Genomic DNA, 22,012 nt, shown 5'->3' with positions numbered 1-22,012 from the left:
AGTTTGCCAAGTTCAATTAGTGGCTGTCAAGTCAGCTGTTCATCAGCCATAAAGAATATACCAATCTGAACAATTTACAGTTAGTTTCAATAACTAACAGTAATGCCCATGTATTGTGTTCTCCCAAGTTAGTCAATGGATCATAGCATTTTTCATTACCCTGAAACAAACACTTCAATGCCTGTCAACTACGAAGTAAAAACTTCACCTTCCTTATCCTTATCATACTTCCTGTACCCTGCGTGAGGAACAACAAAGCGAAGTTGTCAACTGAACTGGAGTCAGCTACCAACCTGTTTTGGAGATGTTCACCTGGTTCAAGGTGTCAGCAAAAGGCTTTACCAAGTGGCCAGCAAACAGAGTAAAAAGCCCTTTTAGTTTTTCAGCAATGCAATCCGCCAAATTGTAAAACGTCAATAGTCTGTCCTTAGGGGCATCCTCTGTTTTAGCCCAATCAAACAGCTGAAAGGATAAAACAGTATTATTCTACATACATTGTAACATTTATATATGAGTACAAAGGACATGTGGAAGAAACAAGCTTACCTTGAAGAAAAGGGGCCTAAATGTGACTTCAGAAAGTTTTACAACCATGGCTACTAGACAGTCAATGATAAAATTTTCTGTTTTTCCAATTTCTTCCAGATCACTCTGAAAACAAAAGACCTGACTTATTAGCCAGTTTACTAACAACATCTGGCTCTAAATAACTTTTGGAAGTAAAATAGGTTATATGGCTAGATTGTTCTCTGGTTCTTAAACAGGTAGGTAACTTTAGAATTTGGGAAAGTAGAAATAAGCTTACTTCAGAATGCTGTGCTCGGAAGTCCAGGGCTTCCAAGAAAAATATGGTTAGCTGAGACTGATGGGAGGTGAGCTCTTCCTTCTTCATGATCCCAATGTGCTCTTGCAAGATGCTCATAAATGGACCCATGTGGTTCTACCAGTAATACAGTAAAGAGATGTGCCAATTTTTAATATTCTTATAGTTCGTTAATACTATCATCAAGGAATTAAATAACCATCCTCTGCTAAGTGAAAACTTAAAAAAAATTCAGTACCATATCTTCCTTCCCCAAAGTCTAAAACCCAGTATGATCTAACCTTCCAGTTCTTCTCAATTTGCTTGTACGTTTTATTGATTGCTGGCAGTAAGACTCTGGGTGAGAGTGTGGTAGCCAGTGTCTTCTTAAGGGATGTGACACGGACATTAGCTTGTGAGGCAGAACCCATTTCACTAGTGATTTTCTCCAAATGAACCACCTACAGGAATATAAAAAGAATGATCAAAGCCAGTATGGGAATTGACAACATCTGAACACTTACAGAAGTCAATTCAGATGCCAGCTTCACACAGAATTCCTTTTAAAACCGTCCTTGAACATCTGAAGATAAAAATGAACATGCCTCTTTCCCAAGGGGGAGTCAGGGATGTAGGTAAAGGACAGAAGGCAAAAGGACACAGAGCATTCAGGCTGATTTTTTTTTTTTTTTTTTTTTTTTTAGAGGACAGGAATCCAGAGACCACGAGAAGAGTCAAGTTCTTTTTTACTAAAAAAAATCTAGAAAGCTCCTTAGATGTAGTGGTCCTTTTCTGTAAGATGTCTACTTTTAAGCCCTGGCTACAGAATGTGTGAATCAGCTAAATAATTTTCATCATGGCAGTTAAGGCTCCTAACCTCATAAATGGCAAATGACCGATAAAATAGAACAGAACAAGGATCATTCTGGGGCATTTTCAGTTAGAAATGCCACTTGCCCAGTGCCTGTCTGCCAACTATCCACCGAACTGCAATACAAGAATTCTACTCAAAAAGTTACCTTAGGATTAAAAATCCCTTCATGTTGAAACAAACAGGGCACACTAGCAAAAAGTAATAAAAGGCAGCTCTCTACCAGCCCAATGCCAAAAATCTCAAGGAGGGGAGGGGAAGAAGAAAGGCAAAGACATTTTATAAAAATCAAAAAAGAGATGAGCCTTAGAAGAAAGCAATAACCATACTGATGTCAGAATCAAGCAGGTGGGAGGATGGGAGAGAGAAAGGCACATGTTTTTACTATAAAGCAAGATAGCTTTTCAGAAATAAAAACCTTCTTGCCAAACAGAAACTGAAAACTTAAAGAACAAATAAAATCATCAGATCTCCAATTCTCCCCCACCCCCATATCACGCTGAGGTCACTGTGCTCACCTGAGACAGGACCCCTTCCAGGTAAGGGCTGATGAAGTGTGGGAGGGTCTCCACAACCTTATGCAGGGCTGCCAGAGCACTGAGCAGATAGACCTCGCCAGAGAGCAGCTCGCTGGTGTTCTTCATTCTTGTCAGCAATGACGGCATCAGGCTAGAATTAAGGAACAAGAGGTATCGAGTAACAATTAAGAAGAGACAGAGAATGGAAAAGTCATGAAAAATCCAAACTGTGCCTGCCACATCACTCCATGGTAACAGCCTACAAAATGGTGTCAACACATTTTATGACACTAAGAGCAAGAAATCTCCTGATACCCAGTCAGTGCAGTCGTTTTTAAAAATACCAAGGTCTTCAATCTAACACTTGCTACCTGTCAGGCACTGTGTGAAAAATCTCGCATGCATGGCACCCCCCCAGATTCCCACGCAGTGGGTATTCTCTTGGTGTCAGAGACGGCAAAGCTCTAACAGACAAAGTAACCTGCCAGGGCTGCACAGCTAATCAATCCCAAACCCAAGGAGAAAGTCAGGAGCATAAGCTTTTGCCCAAACAGCTGAGCCCCTCTAGAGAGGCTTCACCTATCACTTCCCAGTTACAGCTGGCCAAAGGGGAGTGCAAACAGGGACACAACAAACATAAAGGGAAATGATAATGTTGTGGGTTTTAGCTTGAAGATCACATCTTTAACAAATCTAATCTTTTGCAACTTCTACTTAGAAGCAAAAAAGTTGTTATGGTATTATTTTTCAATTTGTACCAGACACCCAACTTGGTTCCGGTCCCAGGTCCCAGTCAGCATACCTGGGAAGCTGAGGGATGGCCAGCGCCTCCAGGGTGGAGGCCACCTCTGCCACGCACAGCAGGGCACTTCCCAAGACATTCTTCTCTTCCTTTGTTTCGGGTGCAATTAGTTTCACAGCAGCATTCAGCACCGGGACAAAATGCCCTGGATTTTCTGCACCAAAATTCTTGCATAAAAGCTTCAGGGTATACAATGCTGTCTGTCTGTTTATTGCTTGTTCTTCTACCATCTTTTTATGCTGCACAATGGCCAAAAGGACTGGAACCAATTTCAGGAAACGATAAACCTGAAAAGATCAGCCAAAATTTTCAAATGATTAAAGCTCAGAAAAAAATAAACTGGTTCACTTTTCCATTTTCACAGTTTGAGACTGCCTAAATGGAAATCAGACCAAAGGTCCTATGCCACACAATTACACACAAGCAACCGTCTCCCCATCTGTTTACCACCGAGCCAGTGTATGTGCTTGTGACCAATTTTGGACATTTATATAAAGTACCCTACCCGTCTGGAGTAAAAGAAGATTAGAATTATGCTGCAGCTAACACAACGTATGGTCCATATTATCAAGAATTTCATTAGGCTGAGATTCCATTCTAAGAACTCTTATCACAATTCCCATTAGAATTAACATCACATTTTAGAAACACACCTCATGGCATTATATTCAGATAATGATATACTTACTTAAATTATCCCACTGGACAAACTTAAGGGAGTTAAATGCAGCTCTTTGATAAAGCAAAGAATGGTAAATGGGTCTGACACACAGTCTTCACTTACAATTTTCTTTTTCCAGGACGTATTCTGCTGTAGCTTATTGTTCAAAAGATCCAATGCTTTCCGGCGGACAGATGGCAGTGGGTTACCCAGCAGTCCTTTGATCACAGCAATGAATGTCTCTGTGGGCAGCAAGGCATTGACCTACACAGCAGTTTCACATTAAACAAAAAAATTTTTTAAAACGGAAGATCCATTCAGATTAAGACAGATTTCTATTCACTGCATAGCTTCTAGGTTCCAGTCATTTTGAGGTCCCTTTTTATTTCTTAAAACACTAATCTTTCAGGTAGGCATTACTAATCACGTTCACTTAAAAAAGAAAAAAGCCAAAAAACCTGATGCTGAGTAAGTGAACTGCTTTGTAGCTAGATTTCAAACGGCAATTCAAATGTCAAGGCCAGTGATATTTCTAATATCCCATGTACACTACCTAAAGAGGTATTTTTCTCTTACTCCACTTGAATAAAGTAGAACATAATACAGTATTAGACCACTGACTATTAATAAGTATATTTACAGAGGCACATGCGCTTATAACTGGTAGGGAAACAATCATTTTTCAGATGAATTTCTTTCTAGCCATCAAAAGATTCTTTCCAAGAAAAAAACGTGAGCGACATTATATTAAGAAAAGCCGGGATCCCTGGGTGGCGCAGCGGTTTGGCGCCTGCCTTTGGCCCAGGGCGCGATCCTGGAGACCCAGGATCGAATCCCACATCGGGCTTCCGGTGCATGGAGCCTGCTTCTCCCTCTGCCTGTGTCTCTGCCTCTCTCTTTCTCTCTCTGTGACTATCATAAATAAATAAACATTTAAAAAAAATTAAAAAAAAAAAAAAAAAAAAAGGAAAGCCTATTGCTAGGTTTATTCTTAAAGTAAAACTTTATATGTCAAATAGTTCCACAATGACATAAACACAGTGGCTGGGGGGAAACGAAAGCGTACCTTATCTAACATGTCGTAAGCTTTACTCAGCAGTGCCCGCCAAAACTTCACAGTTAGCTTGTCTGCATTTTTCTCCACAGACTGTGCTACTGTGTTAATATAGCCAAGAACGGTTTCTAGCAACCTAAAACAAAGGAGATCCACATGAGAGTTCTGTGCACTATTCTTCCAGCTTTTTGATAGAAAGTTGGAAATTATTTTCAAGTCAAAAAAAAAAAGTAACATACCTCTGTTCAAGGCCTTTTAAAACCTGAGGACCACCACTTTCAACCATCTAATTTTTAAGAAAACATCATTAGAACAGTATGGAAGCTAGTAATAACATCACTTGAGGTAGGTGCAGTGAAACTCAGCTAAGACAATTCAATTCAAACTTCTTAGGGGCTGTTTCTGACATTACAATTTAATCAGGTTCAGTTCGTCCCCACCATATTGTAGCAACTCCATTCCCCTTAGTTTAATTCTTCTATTCATGTTAATGATAACTCTAGATACTTGTGACATCTGTAAAGCACTACAAAGATTCAGAAAAATACAGCTATCTATACTCATTTACTCACTAATCTTATGAAGCACTTCCCTTAGCTCCTAGCTAATTTTAAGACATGAAACACTATAGATACAGGTGTAGCCCCCTATGTATCTCTCCCTCTTTCCTTCTTCTGGTACCCCCAGCCTCACATACTTGAACCTGCCATTAAATGTTGTCAGAGTACACAGCAGTTAGCAACATGCTTTTCTGGAACATGGGAGTTCTGAGGTCTGTCTTTGGGGATTCATGTCAACTTAGTGCTCATTTAACTGCACTCTGTGCTTCCTGCACATAGCCACAGAACACACTGTGGCTGACCTGCTCATCCACCTCTGTTCACTGTGGAGGTTTTGTTTATGTCCATTTCTTCTGTTAGTAAGAATGGTAAAAAAAAAGAACAAGCAGGCATGTTTCTGTAGAGCATATACCCAAGAAAGAGAAAGGCTAGATCAGAAGAGATGTGTGTCTCTGATTGGACTGGAGACTGCTTTCTCAAGTGGCTATCTGGAGACATTATCCATTTCTGTGGACACAAATAACTGTGTCCCCACAGCCTTGCCACTTCTTGGTATTAAGAGCTTTTAAATTTTTGCCAATTTGATGGACATCATAGTGGCATCCCACTTAATCTGCAATTTCCTTGCTAGGGAAGGTTATTTTGTTGTATATTAATTGGCCATTTGTGATTCCTCTTTAGTGAATTCATGTTCTCTGCCAGATGTTCTAATAGGAACTGAATTTATCAACTTATGTCTGTGGCTTTCTTTTCCTTTTGTTTATGGTGGCTTTTTGTTGAACTGAACTTTTAAAGAAATTCTTCACTAACCTCTGGTCAAAATGTTATTTTCTTCTAAGTGTTCCTTTTCACACTGAAATACATTTTTAATCTACCTAAAATTGTCTTTTGTGTACAGTGTGAGATCAGTCTTCTTTCCCCAAATGGAAAGCAAATCATGCCAGTTCTAGTTATTGGACAGTTCTCTTTCTCCAACTACTCTCTAATGCCACTGCCACATTACCACATTTCTTACATACACACAGGTGTGTGTCCAGACAGACTTCAGTAACACTGACCCATCTAACTGCTCTTACACCACCAGTCCTTGGCAAGCTGAAATGGAGCACTGTCCACACTAATCCCTATAAAGCAAGCTTGCAAAGCTAATTATTAGTTCTAGGAGTTTGGTGATTATCATTTCTTACACTTCATTCTTTTGCTCAACAGAAACAGCAACACGACAGGACATCTTTGTTCTGGACTTTATAATGTCTGTCTCATTATGAAGTGTGATATAAACTAGTTTCTGGTATCTTCCTTAGACCAAGGAAGTTCCCATCCATCTTAGATGCTAAGAGGATTTTTTCTTAAATCATAAATAAGTATTGAATTCATCGAATTATTTCTCTATAAATACTTAAATTATCATATGGTTTCCCCATTGACCTGCTCATGCAGTAGACACAGAACACAGACTTTCAATGTTCAAACACTCTGATGTTCCCAATTCTTCCTTCTCTTTGTTTTGTTTCTCTATTTCCTTCTTCCTCTCTGTGTGTAAAGGTTAACACACAAACAGGAAAGCATATAAATCACATGTATAGAACTTATTGTATGCAGGTAAAGAAAGAGCCTATAATTATACACTTCAGAATCCTTCCTCTATTTGACCCCCATTACTACCCTTTTCTTCCTTCCCAAAGGTAAACACTGTCCTTACTTCTAAAACCACAGATTTGTTTTGCCTGTCTTTAAACTTTATACAACTGGAATTAAGGTATATTCTTTTGTGTCTGCCTGCTTTCTTTTAGCATTATCTTTATCAGATTCACTCATGTCCATTTATGATGACAGACACTTTATCCACTCCACTACTGACAGACACCTGGGTTGTTTCCAATTCTAGGCTACCACAAATATTACTATTATGTGTTCTTATCAATGTGTCTTAACATGTATGCTAAATATATGCTCATATATTTCTGTTGGGTATGCAGGCATACCTCAGAGATACTGAAAGTTCAGTTCTAGACCACCACTGTAAAGTACACAATAAAGTGAGTCAAATGAATTTTCTAGTTTCCCAATGCATATAGAAGTTATATTTATGCTAACTGTAGTCTATTACATGTGCAAAAGTGTTATATCTAAAAAAAAAAAAATACATACTTTAAAAATACCTTATTGCTAAAATATGCTAACCATCATCTGAGCTTTCAGCAAGTCATAATCATTTATCACAGATCACCATAACAAATAGAATGAAAAAGTTTGAAATACTGTGAGAACTACCAAAATGTGAGACATGAAGTGATCAATTGCTGTTGGAAAAATGGTGCTGGGAGACTTGTGTGATGCCACAAGCCTACAATTTATAAAACACACACACACACACACACACACACACACACACCATCTGAGAAGTACAGTAAAACAAGGTATACCTATGTACCACTTGAGAATGGAAATAGTCACAAGATTTATATATATATGTACAACCTAAACAGATCACACCAAACAGTTTATGGTAAATTCTACCATTTTCTTCCTATTATCTTTAAAGGCTAACCTCATGTTTTTATATTTGCCAATCTCTTTTTTACTAATTTAAAAGATAGTTCCCTTCAGAAAAAATAATTTTATCATAAATACATTTAAAGAACACATCACCTTTCTGATAAAACGGGTGGAAGCCAGGAGCTGAGACATGAAGGACACTGACAAAAACTTCAAATGCCGCAGTTGCTTGTTAGTGTGAGTGTCTATGTTAAAAATCTGTAGCATTTGTTCTTGTGATTCACTTTTAGTTGATACCGCTTTGGGAACAGCTTCTGAAAAAGAACAATAACACAAGTGACCTCACTCATCTTCAAGTGGAATCTTTAGAAAAGATATAATGAGCATGGTACATGGGATATAATTTTCTGAGAGGAATTGGTGAATCTGCCACAGCCATTTCCTCCCCTTCTGAATTAGTGAAAGATGTGTATTTATTGACAAAATATCCAAGAGCCCCAAGAAGAGAGCATATAAGACAAAAACAAAACAGAAAAAGACCAGGGCAACTGAGACAAGCAAATGAAAGAAAAAGGTATTACAAAAGGTATCTTGAAATGTTGCCTCCATCCCCAATCCAGAAGCCTAAGAGGTATTAATTTGGTGGCCCACAACAGACTGAAGGAGGGTCATCTCTAGCCTTCAATGTTTAAAAGTTCATAGATGTATGTCCTAAAACTTTGCAGAATCTCTTATCCAAATTTATCTAATATAAAGGGGTTTGAAGGTGCAGTAACTGGGAGTTCAGTGGGCCACTTAGAAAACGCTGTGCTGGAGAGTGACTCAAACTGAAGACTTCCTTCATAAATAGGTCACTACATAGAGCTTTCCAGGCTGGTCTGCCCTGCCAGACCCAAGCAGACCATAGGATCAGACAAGCTGCTGCCTGGCCAAAACAGCTAGCCATCCAGAAAACAGTCCCCATGAAGCCCTTTGTATCTTCCTTCCGATGTTCCCTGCTGCTCTGTTTCAAAGAACAGAGAACTACGAACACATCAAACCCTTTCTCAAACCAGTCTCATTGGTACTGCCATGAATGGAATTTTTTTCAAGACTCACATATACAATAAAATTTTAATATTTAGTCACCAAAGTTGTGTTATCTGTTTTTTTCTTCCTGTGTCTTCACAAATATTTTAGTAGGAAGAGACAGCTAGTAAGTTCCTGCTAATTGCTGTCATTTTACTATAATTCACAATGTACACCTGTGAACACTCCACAGCCAACATATCCGCACAAAAACAGAGAAGAATGAAAGCCAATGTGTGAGGAGAGGCAAACAGAAGTCCTACTTTCTATTTTCCATAAGGATTTGGGAAAACACACAATCATACACTTAAATTAAAAATTATTAAGCTACTTACAAAAAACCCTTCTAAAGCTGTACTATGTGCTCCAAGGATAACCTGCATGGTCTTCTGCTTCTCTTGAGCTTTCAGATTAAACAATAACTAACACCTGATTATGCTTACCTTCTTTTTCCTCTGGCAGCTTTATTAAGTACTGGAGAATATTCATCAAGCTTTGTATCTGGTGTTGGACACTGAATTCACAACAGACTGAAATCCAAAATTCAGTGTCTGCCTCTAAAATAGCATCCTGTATAGAGAAGAGATATAGGTAATAAAACCACACCTATCAACTTTATATTAATAACTACAAATTAAAGAAATGTTTTAAAAATATTTCTTAGCATGCAGAGGATTACATATTGTTCCTTACAGTCATGTGTATCAGTAGATGAATGAGTTACTGAGTGTCTTACCTAAAAAAGCCAATTTATGAGAATTATGTGGGCATAATTCTAGGATCATCTGCATTGCAATTTCTAGCAGAACTAAATGTGCCCCTTAGAGTAAGTCTAGATCTATTCCCAAATCCTATGTCTAAAAAGACATTTTTTGACCTATAAGTTCTGCCCTCATCTTTCCAAATAGGGCTCTTTAAAACAATCACCAGTGTTGGAACAATTTTAATGATACTGACACTCCTCCCTTCCCCCACAGAAAGCCTGCAAAACCATTTTCAAGAAACATAGTTTAATCACTTTACAGCTGTACTATGTTAGGCTTAAAATAGAACCAGTTAGCATGTACTACAGACTAGTTCCCAGAAAAGTCAGATCACCCACAGAAAGTGATCTGTTGCTACTGAGAATATACAGAGTGCCACAGGCTCTGAAAGCAATTGTAAAGAACATCAAAAATATCTTTAAAAACAGTTCTGAGCAAGTACTGTTAAATGATAGACATGAGCATCACTGCCCCACACATAAACCAGAAAGTATCACAAAATGTGTGTGAAACATCATTTCCTTCTAATCACCCTGTCTTACCCACTGACCTTTTCTCCATAGGCAGCCACCAGCACTGTCTTAGTGACATACTGTTCAAAAAGCAGAACAAGGAGAATCCAGAGGAATCTTTCTGCACCTAACGTATCAACAAGTTGAACAAGGATGGGCAGGCGCCTGTGCTCTGGAACGTGTGGAAGTGCATCCACAAAGACGTTAATGATTTTCACCACGACACCTTCCACGTTTCTTGTGACTTCTACAAAGTCTCCACCGTCGGACTGCAGAATAGCAAGCAGGGACAGTGAGTAGGAGCAAATAACCCTTCACAAAGAAGCTTTTAGGTGGACACGGAAAGGTATTCATATGTGCCTCCAAAAAGTCATCAAAAGAATTTGAATAATCAAAAATCTATCAGTAAATACTCAATAAGTATAGATTATGCCCCAGGTACTGTGTGGCCCCAAGGGGAATGGGAAAGTCTAGGATGGGAGCCTGGCCACAAAGAAGATTTATCATCTGTATGAACAAGATTCACATGGGAAAAGATAGCAACAGGAGGTACGGAATGGTAGATGCCAAGTATGTGGCACTTATACCAAGTTTGCTCTCAGGCCAGCTGGGAGCCTGCGCAAATCAAGGCCTGAGAAGAATGGGTATAATCTACAAAAGCAGAACACAGAAACGGCTAACAGCTCCCTGATGCTTTTAGAATAACATGCAAACTACTTAACTCTGGTACTAATACTCCAACAACAGCTGTTGAATGAAAGAATGGAACGAACCAATACCCTCTGCTTCTCCATGTCTTAGCACTTTGCACTCCACAAATCCATCCATATTACATTCTTCACATACACAACTGTCCACAATCCCAGACCCTGCCACATAATCAAGCAAATCCTGTCCTTCTTCATATCCATTCAAATTCTATTTTTTTTTCTTTTTAAATATTTTATTTATTTATTCATGAAAGACACAGAGAGAGAAAGGCAGAGGCGTAGGCAGAGGGAGAAGCAGGCTCCAGGCAGGGAGCCTGATGTGGGACTCGATCCTGAGACCACAGATCACACGCCCTGAGCCAGGGGCAGGTGCTCAACCGCTGAGCCACCCAGGCGTCCTTCAAATTCTATTTCTTATGAAACTCTGTGGTCCTCCTGGCCCATACATACTGCCTTTATTCTGAACTCTTCCAGCACTGACCTATTCAACTGGCATATATGATACTGATGAATACAGTTATTTTCCTTTTTATATCTGTGTCCTGTATTTGCCAACTTGTTGGACACAGAAAATATCAACCTAATACCAAGATTAAAAGGATATGGTACTGATGGTCATCCCCGGAATGGTCAATAATGTGAGGAAGACATGAACAACAGGTAGTGGTAAACAGAAGACTCAAGCAGATAACCAAGCTCTTTCATCTTCAAGGCTGCTTTTTAGTTTCAAATGGTTCAGCCTTATTGGCAGAGACTCAATCATCTCTGAGTACATGGCTCTTAGAGAACACTTGGAAAGTGTTTGTTGAATTGTATATTAACAAATTTGCCACTCTAGCTCTAAAATGTCTTATCTTCAGGCAGCCCAGGTGGCTCAGCAGTTTAGCGCCACCTTCAGCCCAGGGCCTGATCCTGGAGACCGGGGATCAAGTCCTACATCAGGCTCCCTGCTTAGAGTCTGCTTCTCCCTCAGCCTGTGTCTCTGCCTCTCTCTCTCTCTGTGTCTCTCATGAATAAATAAAAATTTTAAAAAATAAGTAAATAAAATAAAATGTCCTATCTTCATTGACCTGAATAAGGTATTTATTATCCAACTGCAATGTCTTGAAATATATAGCAAACTTAAATTCACTGTCAGAGTAACATTAAGACACGTATAGTTACAGCCTTTTAGCACAGCATAACCAGCTATACATGTTGATTCATATTTTTGGAAAGGACATTGTTACTAAGACTAATTCTTAGCTTCACTATTCTGAAATTTAAGAAGCCCAAATACCTGAGCATTTCACAAAGGCTTTTAATGTCACTTATTTACTACTAAAGTTTCACACTACATAAAAATTTTAAGATTAAAAACAAAAAATACTGGGGAGGCGGGCGGTTCTGTGTGGCTCAGGAGGTTAAGTGTCCAACTCTTGATTTCAGCTCAGGTCTTGATATCAGGATTGTGAGTTCAAGCCCAGCACTGGGCTCCACATTGGTTGTGGAGCCTACTTTAAAAAAAACAAAAAACCCCTAATGACGGTATAAAGACAGGTTACCTGAATAAGTGCTGGAATAACCATTTTCACAGTCTTGTTAATAACTTGAAAACTGTAAGTATCATCTAGGCGCATGACATTGGCTCCCATAAATGTAAAAATAGACATGATATTGTGTAGAACTTTATCCTGAAAGAAAACACATCTTTCAACATTTTCTATTTTGAGCACACTAAATTATCAATGATTCATTATAACCCAGCAATAAAAGAAATAATCCCATTTAAAAATGGGCAAAGGATCCAAAGACATATCTTCAAAGACAAAGAAATGGTCAATGAGCACATGAAAAGATGCTCAATATGGGCAAAATCCAAATCATAAGATACTTCACACACACTAAGATGACTTAAAAAAAAAAAAAAAAGACCAACTAGCAGGGAGAATTTGGAGAAATTAGTATTATAAACTGCTGGTGGGTAGAAAATTATATAGAAGAGAAAGATCAGTGGTTGCCAGTGCAGAAATTGTAGTGATAAGAGGGAATGAGGAGTGACTGCTAATGATTACAGTGTTTCTTTTTTGAGGTGATGAAAATGTTGGGGATGTAGACCATGTGATATTTTATAAATGTGAACTTACTTTAATCAGTGAATAGTATGCCTATTTAAATGGGTGAATTTTACGGTGTATGAACTATATTTCAATAAAAACAAAAATATCACTGATTCTTAATTTTTCTTAGATTATCAACTCCCCTGAGGGCTACTAACTCTTTCCCAAGAAAAAAAATCCTGTATGCATAAAATCTGGCACATGGTATTAATATACTGAAAGACCACTAGAGCTCACAGAGAACTCCAGGTTAAGAACCTGTGACCTAAATCCCCAAGAGGAAAAAAAATTTCACTTTCTTCAAAAGATATGCTTCTATAAGGAACATGATTTCCTTAACTGAGGTAGTTTGTTTGTTTGTTTATTTATTTATTTATTTTTAACTGAGATAGTTTATAATCAAATTACTTTTTCTCAACTCACTGGCTGAAGGCTGTCTGAGGATAATGGGATGGTAATTTTTTCAAATAACATGAACACAACTGATTATTGGACAGTTACACCATGCCACGCTGTGTTGACTATAAACCATAAACTACCAGTCACATCCTCACCAATAATCCTATGAAGGTCACTATTACTCCCAAGGACCCAAATTAGCAAGATCAACCAGCTCATGCTACCCTCCGCTATTAAGAGACAGGGCTGAAAGTACCACCAGTAAGACCCAAAGTCCACTGAATTCAGACCAGTGAGCACTTACACATTTCTAGTGAAGAAAGAAAATACCTAAAATATTTGCTGAAGTCTCAGATCATTAATACTTACAGGAAATATTCCAGCAACAGTACCCAAAAGTAAAAGGGCATGGTGATGGGTCTGTGGCATCTCTGAAACACGGATGCACTGAACAATCAATTCCACATTGAACTTTTCCTCATCTAGAACATCTATAGTGATGCGAAAGAAAAAAAATCTCTAAGTGGTAGGTACATTCACATGCAAAGCAGGTAATTCTTCTACCCTTTCCTTCCAACAAAGTACATACCCTTTGATATTTTGCCACCATCTGGAGAGAGTTTTTGGCAGATGTTGAGCAAACAACTAAGAATTAATTGTTTGGTGTATTCCATATTTCCCTGCTCCGGCGGCAGAGGTTCTAAACTCCTTCGGGATGCCCCGGAAAAGAAATAATGGGAAATGAAAGTTACACAATTTCAGTGATACATTAATGACCACTGTCCAGAACACATTTAATTAGGAATAACTACAATATTAACATTAAATGTAGTCATAAAAAAGATGTAAGATCTGATTTTTTTCTCATAAGAGGTGCTTAAAGTCAAATTTTAACTCTCCTCCCTGTTGCACTTTGCATCAACCTATTTGAAATTGTAGAGGACAACCTTGAGGACTACATTGTTTTTCAAACAAAAGCAAATATCCACAATACAACAGCATACACTACAGTTCTTAATCTGGTAAATTACACCTAAAAAAATATAGTAAGTTTCACACTGTATCTTTAAAGTAAAGATGCCCCAGGGACACAGTGTTGAAAATAAAGATGTAGACCCTAAGGGGAATGGTCATTCACTATACAACACAGGAGATCATTCATTCTGGGGCACTGGCAGTGGGTACCAAACACCTTTCTTTTAATCTTTCAACTACAGTACTTAACTTGCTTTATTTTACAGACTAGTTAAGCAAGAAAAGACTATATTTTAAAAAGAAGATTAAATAAGATGTAAATGAATTAGAACCCTATTCTCTCATAGATCAAAAGCAAAGGCAAGTGTCAGTACCTTGACAGCAGGTTAAAAAGAGTCGGTATCAGTATCTGAGGATTTTTGAGTTTCTTTTTGTGCTGCAGTAATTCTAGGATGAGGGTTACTCTTTGCCAGTAAGAACCTCCAACTTCCTGAACAGATTCTAGATCTTGTAATTTTCTGGGAAACAGATAAAATATTGGAAAAGCAAACACTATCAATAGAAAATAAAAATTATCACTCATTTACGCCAAAGTGACAGATATCAAAAAATCATAATGGTTTCGTAACATTCAAGGTCTGGGGAATAAACAGAACGTTCTCATCACACTCCTCTTACTTCTGCTGCATTTTTTGTCTTCTTGTTTGCTGAATTGTGCCCAAGGACTTAGTTTTGTCTGGTGGTTCCAGTTCTATTCTGACTTGTTCAGCATTAACAGAAATCTGAAATATGAAGGAAGAATGATTGATGATACACTTCCATGGTATAAAATTAGAGAAATAAATGTTGACTTAAAAAGATACAGTGAAAATGTCCATATCCACTTCACATTTCCCTAGGACTCTAATGCCCAAGTCAATCTCCAAAGGCAAACACCACTGACAGTTTCTTATGTATGCTTTTCCATATCCCAACAGCTATATAAAGATGAAAACAATACCAATACCACAAAAACAGGAGTGTATTATACACACTGCTCTGCACCTTAATTTGTGTCACGTAACGAATCTTAGAAATCTAAGAAAATATGTTAAAATCCTAAGAACTGCTAAATCGGGATACTGGGACTTCCCCATACTATTACCTATTTTGTGAACTTGTATTCTGTATTTTTAAATAACAAAACAAATGGTTGTTCTGATGTACAACTATGTACAAGTATAACCTGTACTGTATTTAACATCCTTGTATAAAACAGGTAGATCCCATCTAACCTTAAGATTCAAACCAACACACATACCTAACCTGGTTAAAACTATAAATATTTCACACAATAAAAATAGCGGTGAAAACCTTTAATTTTGATTTTGCACTTGTCTATGAGCTATTTGTCCACAATTCTTGTTAATGCTAACATCTGACTTCTAAAAGCCCTGGAAATCAGAGATTTTCAGAAAGTTTGCAACTTACCCCTTTAAAAACACTGCTAATGGTCTGAGCACAATGTGAATTTTTACAATTCACCAATAAATCAAACAACATGCGCAAAAGCTTCTGCTGAACTTTTTCATCTGATATAGCTGCAAAAAATGGCTTTGTAATCTAGAGGAGGTAGAAAAAAGGCAATTGAACGCAACAAACAAATGTGAATTCCAAAAATAACCTTTATATTGTTCTTTCTTACAATGTAAAATTGTTCCCATTTTGTCAGCTAAAATGCAGTTTTAATCACACATGTACACCATTCAATTTTGCAAAAACAGGACAAATAAATTCCTTTTAAAACATGCCCAGTCCACTTTAGCTTCTCCAAGTAAAAAAACTACAAAATTTTGAGCTTGAACATATTTTAGTTTCTTTTTTATAACAAATTTTGTAAAGATTTTATTTGTGAAAGAGAGAGAGAGAGAGAGAGAGAGAGAGGGGTGCAGAGGGAGAAGCAGGCTCCATGCAGGGAGCCCGATGTGGGACTCGATCCCAGGACTCCAGGATCACACCCTGGGCCAAAGGCAGGCACTAAACTGCTGAGCCACCAGGGATCCCCCTATATTTTAGTTTCTGAAGAAAGTCACTGACCTTTTCAAGAGCTGTTATCTGTATAGTTGGCATTCCTGTGTAAAGTTCCTTTGTTGTATACACGGCTTGTATAAATATATCTAGACTCTTTGGGTCCTTATGTAAAAGGGAAGCTGAATATTCATTATATTTTCCCAGAATAAGATGTAGAATAATGGCCTCATCTTTCAGGACAGCTGTTGGCTCCTTCTGGATCTTTTCTAACAGTTGTTCAACCATAGGCAACAGCTGAGAAAGCACCATCTAAAGTTTGGGAAATTGATTAGCAAACATTTATCCATATGATATATTTTTGCTTGTTTTACAAAGACATCCAAAGATATGATGTTGCAAGACTGGGAGCTTAGCCAGTTTATAATGATCAAAAGCTCTAAACCCTTCAGAGATGAGTAATTTATGGGTGTCCCAACACTTTTTGACAACAGGAAATACAAACTAAAGTTTTAGACTACAATAATAAATTCTAGCTTTCTCTAAAATACCACGTTTCACCAAATAAACCTTCAAAGTATAATGTGAGGTCTTTAATGACTAAACCAAATGCTAGCAAATTACGGCTTATGGGCCAAATCCAGAGGACCATCTGTTTTTGTAAATTTTATTTCCTGAAACACAGCCATGCTCATTTGTTTACATAACTGGCTCTGGCTTTCACAATGCAATGGCAGGGCTGAGGACCCTCAGAAAGACTGTGTCACCCACAGTGCCTCAAATATTGACTATTTGATCCTTCACAGAACAAGACAGTCAATTCCTAGTTTAAACTACAAGGAATGACACAGAGCTGATAAATGCCATCTGTTTGCTCCCACCAAGAAAATCTAATCATGTGGTTTTCACTGCATTTTACCCCTGTTTTAGTTCTCCAGGTTGTAGTCAGTTCAAGACTGTGAAGCATCTAGGCATTTTTGGAACACTGCTGCTGACACATGCCATCACATAAACAAGTGCTCCACAACCTCCTTCTCTGTTATCATAAGGCCTTCCTGACTACGTAATGAAAGCTATGGATTTTCCCACAGAAGAATGTTTAACCACATACATCTTACAAATGAACAAATGATTCTGGAATCTTCACTCTTATGTCCAAATACATTACCTTGTGGAGGATTTTCACCAAAACACACAAACCGTTTTCTCAGCAGTGCACCTTCAGTGTTTTTCCCTTTTTTAAAATCACTTCAGATCAAGAAAATGATTAAGTAGGGAAAATACACAATTTTAAAATGGAAAAAAAAACCCCACCAATATTTGCTTGTTTATGTTCTGTACCTGTTTCTATACCAACACTTCCCCCTCCCAAATCAGTAAGAAAATTTTCATTTATGAGTGCATATTTGTAACTCCTGCAAATGTTTTCCTCAAACATGAGCAAATACAATAGTATTTTGTAACATTACATGGAATGTACAAGCCACTTGCATTGCACATACCTCATTGTTGACTTCCTCAAGTACTTTCACCAAATCCTTTGCAATGTAAGATGGGCAACTATACACACAATTAAGTAGGTTTTTCAAAGTTTCAGATAACTTCTGATAAGATTTCAGTTTCTTTTCTCTCTGTAGTTCTTCAAATAAAGCAGCTAAATCCTAGAAAATCAAAAAAGAAAATTGGATAAAAAAGAGTTAAAGAACTACAAAGGCTAAATTTATTAATTATGGAAGATTCTCTTCCAAATTATGTAATACTAATAATCATTTTTCATTTCCCCTTGAAACCTTAACAAAACGGTATCAATACCTCTCAGCTTACTATTAAAACCCAAATACTGGCCTTTTAGCCAAAGAAAGCAAAGCATAACTGAAACACTGTACTGTTATCTTTTAAAAAATGGAAGAAAGACGTGCAGACATTGACATTAGTTTCTAAATTCAATGACTTAAGTCAATCAAAATTCCTATAAAGCAAAATGTCAAGAAAGGATGAAACTGTTGATGGGTATACACAGACATATGCATGTAATCAATCTTCTTTGCTGATGAGTTTACCTGAGCAGCATAGGTGGCATCTGAGGTGATCTCCTCTGTTTTAGGAACCAAATGATCTATTACCAGATGGAACCGAGACACCACTCCACTGAGGGCCTGAAGACAAAGAATGGAGGCCCTTCGTACTTCCTTTACAGGGCTTCCCAGATTAATGAGTAGAGATGTCACCACTAAAACCAAAGGGAAAAAAAATTAGCAATTAGAAAAACAAAAATAGTATCAAAGGGTAGATGTTGAAGTTTTCCCCCTCACTGAAATTCTCTCCGAAGATTCTAGCAAAATGTTAGATACATGCTAGTGTATCCTCCTGAAAACACACAAATGAGAGCAGCACACCCAGTGTGTACACACACACACACACACACACACACACAGAGGAACTATCATATCTCAGTTTATTTTGGAAATGTATCTAAATTAAAGCATTCTTTTAAAACTGTATGTTTCTCCACTGTATTTTCTGTATTTTTTAAACCAGTATCTTACTGGTGAAAGTTCACCTGCTGCTTGTCTTTCAGCATTAAAACTGCTATAACAAACATCTCTGTACATATATTTTTCCAAGTGTGCAAACTACCTATTGTGCATCATGCTTTGCAAATATTTTGTCCTTAATTGAGGTCTGAGTTTCCAATGCAGAAATAAGTCCAATTTTTCTTCTAGTTTTAGAAAGGCAGGCCCTCCTCACTCTCAGTTGTTCAAGTGTCTGTCTCCATATTTAGAGAGGCCACATGTCCTGTTGTCTTCTAATGCTAGAGCTAAGCTGGTTTGTTTCTTTAATGTAAAACCTTTAATTCAAGTCAAATTTTTGTCTAAGGAATAAGGTTGGAGTCTTTTTAAAGGAGAACTTTTTAATGTTTCCAAATAGCTAGCCAAATGTCCTATTTAATAATCCACCTAAGAATTCCACAGCTTTATCATTTCTACATTCCATCAGTACCTGAAATAGCTACTTCTGCCAGCTACTACTTCTAGAACCAGCAATGAATTTAACAGGAATGCTTGTTTCCCCAAATCTGCAGTGAAAATGCTAGCTTTTGACTTGAGTAGTTTTATTATGTTACTCCTACTTTGTTGTCACTTAATTAGAAGTAATTACTGATTATCTAATGCCTTTTCAGTTCTTTGGAAAACGATAATATGAATTTTCTCCTTTAACACTGATATGGCCAGTTAAGAGTTCATTATTCTGAACCAATGTTGTGTCGTTGGAATGAACTCTATTTGGTCAAATGCTTGTTTTTTAAAAATATGCAACACTCAATTTGCAAATATTTTATTTAGAAATTCTGCACTATTCTTCAAAGCAACTTGGCTTATGGTTTTGTTTTTGTCTGTATGCATTGTCAACTTTCAAAGTTATGTTCATTTTAGACCAAGAATTTGGAAGCTTTTCTTCATTCCATACCCTGCTCAGTTTAAAGGCACTAAAAAACCTGCTTCAAAGATATATGGTAGAATGCATCTGTACAATCAACTGGATTGGGGCTTTCTGAAAGGATGATTCTGGTATAAAAAGACACCTAAATTCCTTTGATGATAATTATTTACTTAAGCTTTATCCCATGCTATCTACTGAGATAAACTGCAGTGACTTTTATTTTGCTAGTAACGATCCATTCCATATATTCCACTTCTGGAGTGGTAAGAAAGAGCTCAACAAGCTTTTGAACTTTTCTGAAAAGGTAAACTGAAAGCTGGAACTCTTTCTTGGTCTCTGTAATGGTAATTTATAAAATAAAGTCAGAAACAAACACCTGTAAAATTGAATTCACACAAAGGGCAGCTTCAGGCCAAGATACTATTTCCTAAAATTCCCTGTATAATTCAAAACAAATTCCAGTACTAAGCACTAGAGTTACCACATCCAAGTAACATACTGGAACTCAAGGGAAGCAAACACTACCTTATCTAAACAATCAGCTTCTAGGAATGTTCTTCTATTTAAAATCGATACGACTTCATTCTCCCAAGTCATTTTATTTAGATTTAAAATAGCATATTTTACATAAAAATTGAACAAGATACTGAGCTTTGGTTTTATAAATTTACCATATTGTTTGGGTATTAAAAAAAACCAAAAGCAGTCTACATCTTCTTACAAGCCATGTTAAGTGTTTACTTGTCTAACAAAATTTGCTACATGTAGGACTGACCTGGAATCTGCACGGAAAGTAATAAATGGTGGTTAGATTCCCAAGCCACTGACAAAAACTTAATTCCTGTAACACAATACTATGTTAATGCGGCAATTCCTTTTTCTTTTTTTTCTTTTTTTTTCTTTTTTTATGATAGTCACAGAGAGAGAGAGAGAGAGAGGCAGAGACATAGGCAGAGGGAGAAGCAGGCTCCATGCACCGGGAGCCTGACGTGGGATTCGATCCCGGGTCTCCAGGATCGCTCCCTGGGCCAAAGGCAGGCGCTAAACCGCTGCACCACCCAGGGATCCCGAATTCCTTTTTCTTTTGAATAGCGTTAACATTTTTTGTAAACAGATTAAAAGGAGTACCAGCCATCACTTCCTAGACCTTCACAATGTACAGAGAGAAGCTCACTGCATACACCAAGTGGCAAGCGCGGAGGACAGATGCCATGGCTAAATGACCTCCCACTTTAGGCCCCTGGGGACTCTAGTGTGTTCCTTTGAGTTTCCCAGTAAAACAAGGTGCATCTCTCCTGTTTTCAGAAGAATATTGTGATATTTGTAAGCGGCATAAATGCAAAAGTACTTTAGAAAGAAGGAAGGTGACAGATGACAAGGCAGCATGGGTAGGCAGGGAGCCTATCTTGCAGCAATACTGGGGAAAAGTTAAGTCTTTTGATCCTGGAGACATACATTCTTCAGGAACCACTGCTTTTGATACTACAAGATAATAGACATTCCATACTTAATTAGGAAATCAAAATAGTTATGACCTCTAAATAAGATATATATACACCTTTACGAATACTCCCAAATATATATATATATATATATTTTTTTTGATATCCCACATTTAACAGAAAATAACCATTTTAATAAATCATGCTATTTCCATACAATGGAATAGTCTGCAGACATTTGCAAATAAATTTTCATATTTACTATTAATATATAATAATGCTTGTAATAAAATACTTGCAATGATACTTTTGTTAAAGAATTAAAGTTTAAAAAAATGTTTAGGATGTCTTCTTACCCAAAGGGAAAAAAAAGTAAAATGAAAAAACCTAAAAATAGGGACTGTAATTTTAAGTAGTAAAGAAATAATTATATTCATGGGATTCTTTTTGGTAAGTAAAACTTGAAATCTCTATGTGTATATTACCTAGTATTTAACAAAATTTTGTTTACAATTATACTTATGTGCTCTTTCAGAGAGCTAATGAAAGATAAACATTGAGAAATTGTTCTGGGAAAAGCATATCATCATTCACTTTGCTTTCTCAGAACATTTATAAAGAGCAATTTTTTTTTGAGTTAATTTTTTTTTTTTTTGAGTTAAAAGAAAAATCTACAACACTTTCAAATTTCTCAAGGGCTATTCTTAGTCCTTTGACATTAAAATCATTCCAGCTTGAAGTATCAATCATATCCATCATCCTTATCAGTTCTCTCACCTTTAATAGCTATAGGGCTTAATTCTGCCAGATTCATTTGTCAGTAGCTTG

The 22,012-nt window shown here is 37.2% G+C and overlaps 1 protein-coding gene across 1 annotated transcript in view; it reads right to left on the bottom strand.

Annotated features, from left to right (window-relative positions):
• The window catches only part of HEATR1 (HEAT repeat containing 1), a 46,014-nt gene that overhangs the window by 3,772 nt on the left and 20,230 nt on the right, over positions 1–22,012 (bottom strand). Inside the window, exons 21-41 of the mRNA XM_025448496.3 lie at positions 18,362–18,531; positions 17,804–17,962; positions 16,371–16,613; positions 15,765–15,896; positions 14,973–15,076; positions 14,669–14,812; positions 13,909–14,027; positions 13,689–13,810; positions 12,366–12,494; positions 10,150–10,380; positions 9,279–9,405; positions 7,921–8,081; positions 4,948–4,994; positions 4,721–4,844; positions 3,778–3,918; positions 2,994–3,280; positions 2,192–2,342; positions 1,105–1,263; positions 806–940; positions 547–651; positions 294–462 (exon numbers count right to left, since the gene is read on the bottom strand). Of these exons, the coding sequence (XP_025304281.3) occupies positions 294–462; positions 547–651; positions 806–940; positions 1,105–1,263; positions 2,192–2,342; positions 2,994–3,280; positions 3,778–3,918; positions 4,721–4,844; positions 4,948–4,994; positions 7,921–8,081; positions 9,279–9,405; positions 10,150–10,380; positions 12,366–12,494; positions 13,689–13,810; positions 13,909–14,027; positions 14,669–14,812; positions 14,973–15,076; positions 15,765–15,896; positions 16,371–16,613; positions 17,804–17,962; positions 18,362–18,531 (3,159 nt within the window). The remainder of the gene's footprint in view (positions 1–293; positions 463–546; positions 652–805; positions 941–1,104; positions 1,264–2,191; positions 2,343–2,993; positions 3,281–3,777; positions 3,919–4,720; positions 4,845–4,947; positions 4,995–7,920; positions 8,082–9,278; positions 9,406–10,149; positions 10,381–12,365; positions 12,495–13,688; positions 13,811–13,908; positions 14,028–14,668; positions 14,813–14,972; positions 15,077–15,764; positions 15,897–16,370; positions 16,614–17,803; positions 17,963–18,361; positions 18,532–22,012) is intronic.

Source organism: Canis lupus, chromosome 4 (assembly GCF_003254725.2).
Source record: "Canis lupus dingo isolate Sandy chromosome 4, ASM325472v2, whole genome shotgun sequence".
In the NCBI taxonomy this organism is placed as follows: Eukaryota; Metazoa; Chordata; class Mammalia; order Carnivora; family Canidae; genus Canis; species Canis lupus.
This window is presented reverse-complemented; position numbering and strand designations above follow the sequence as displayed.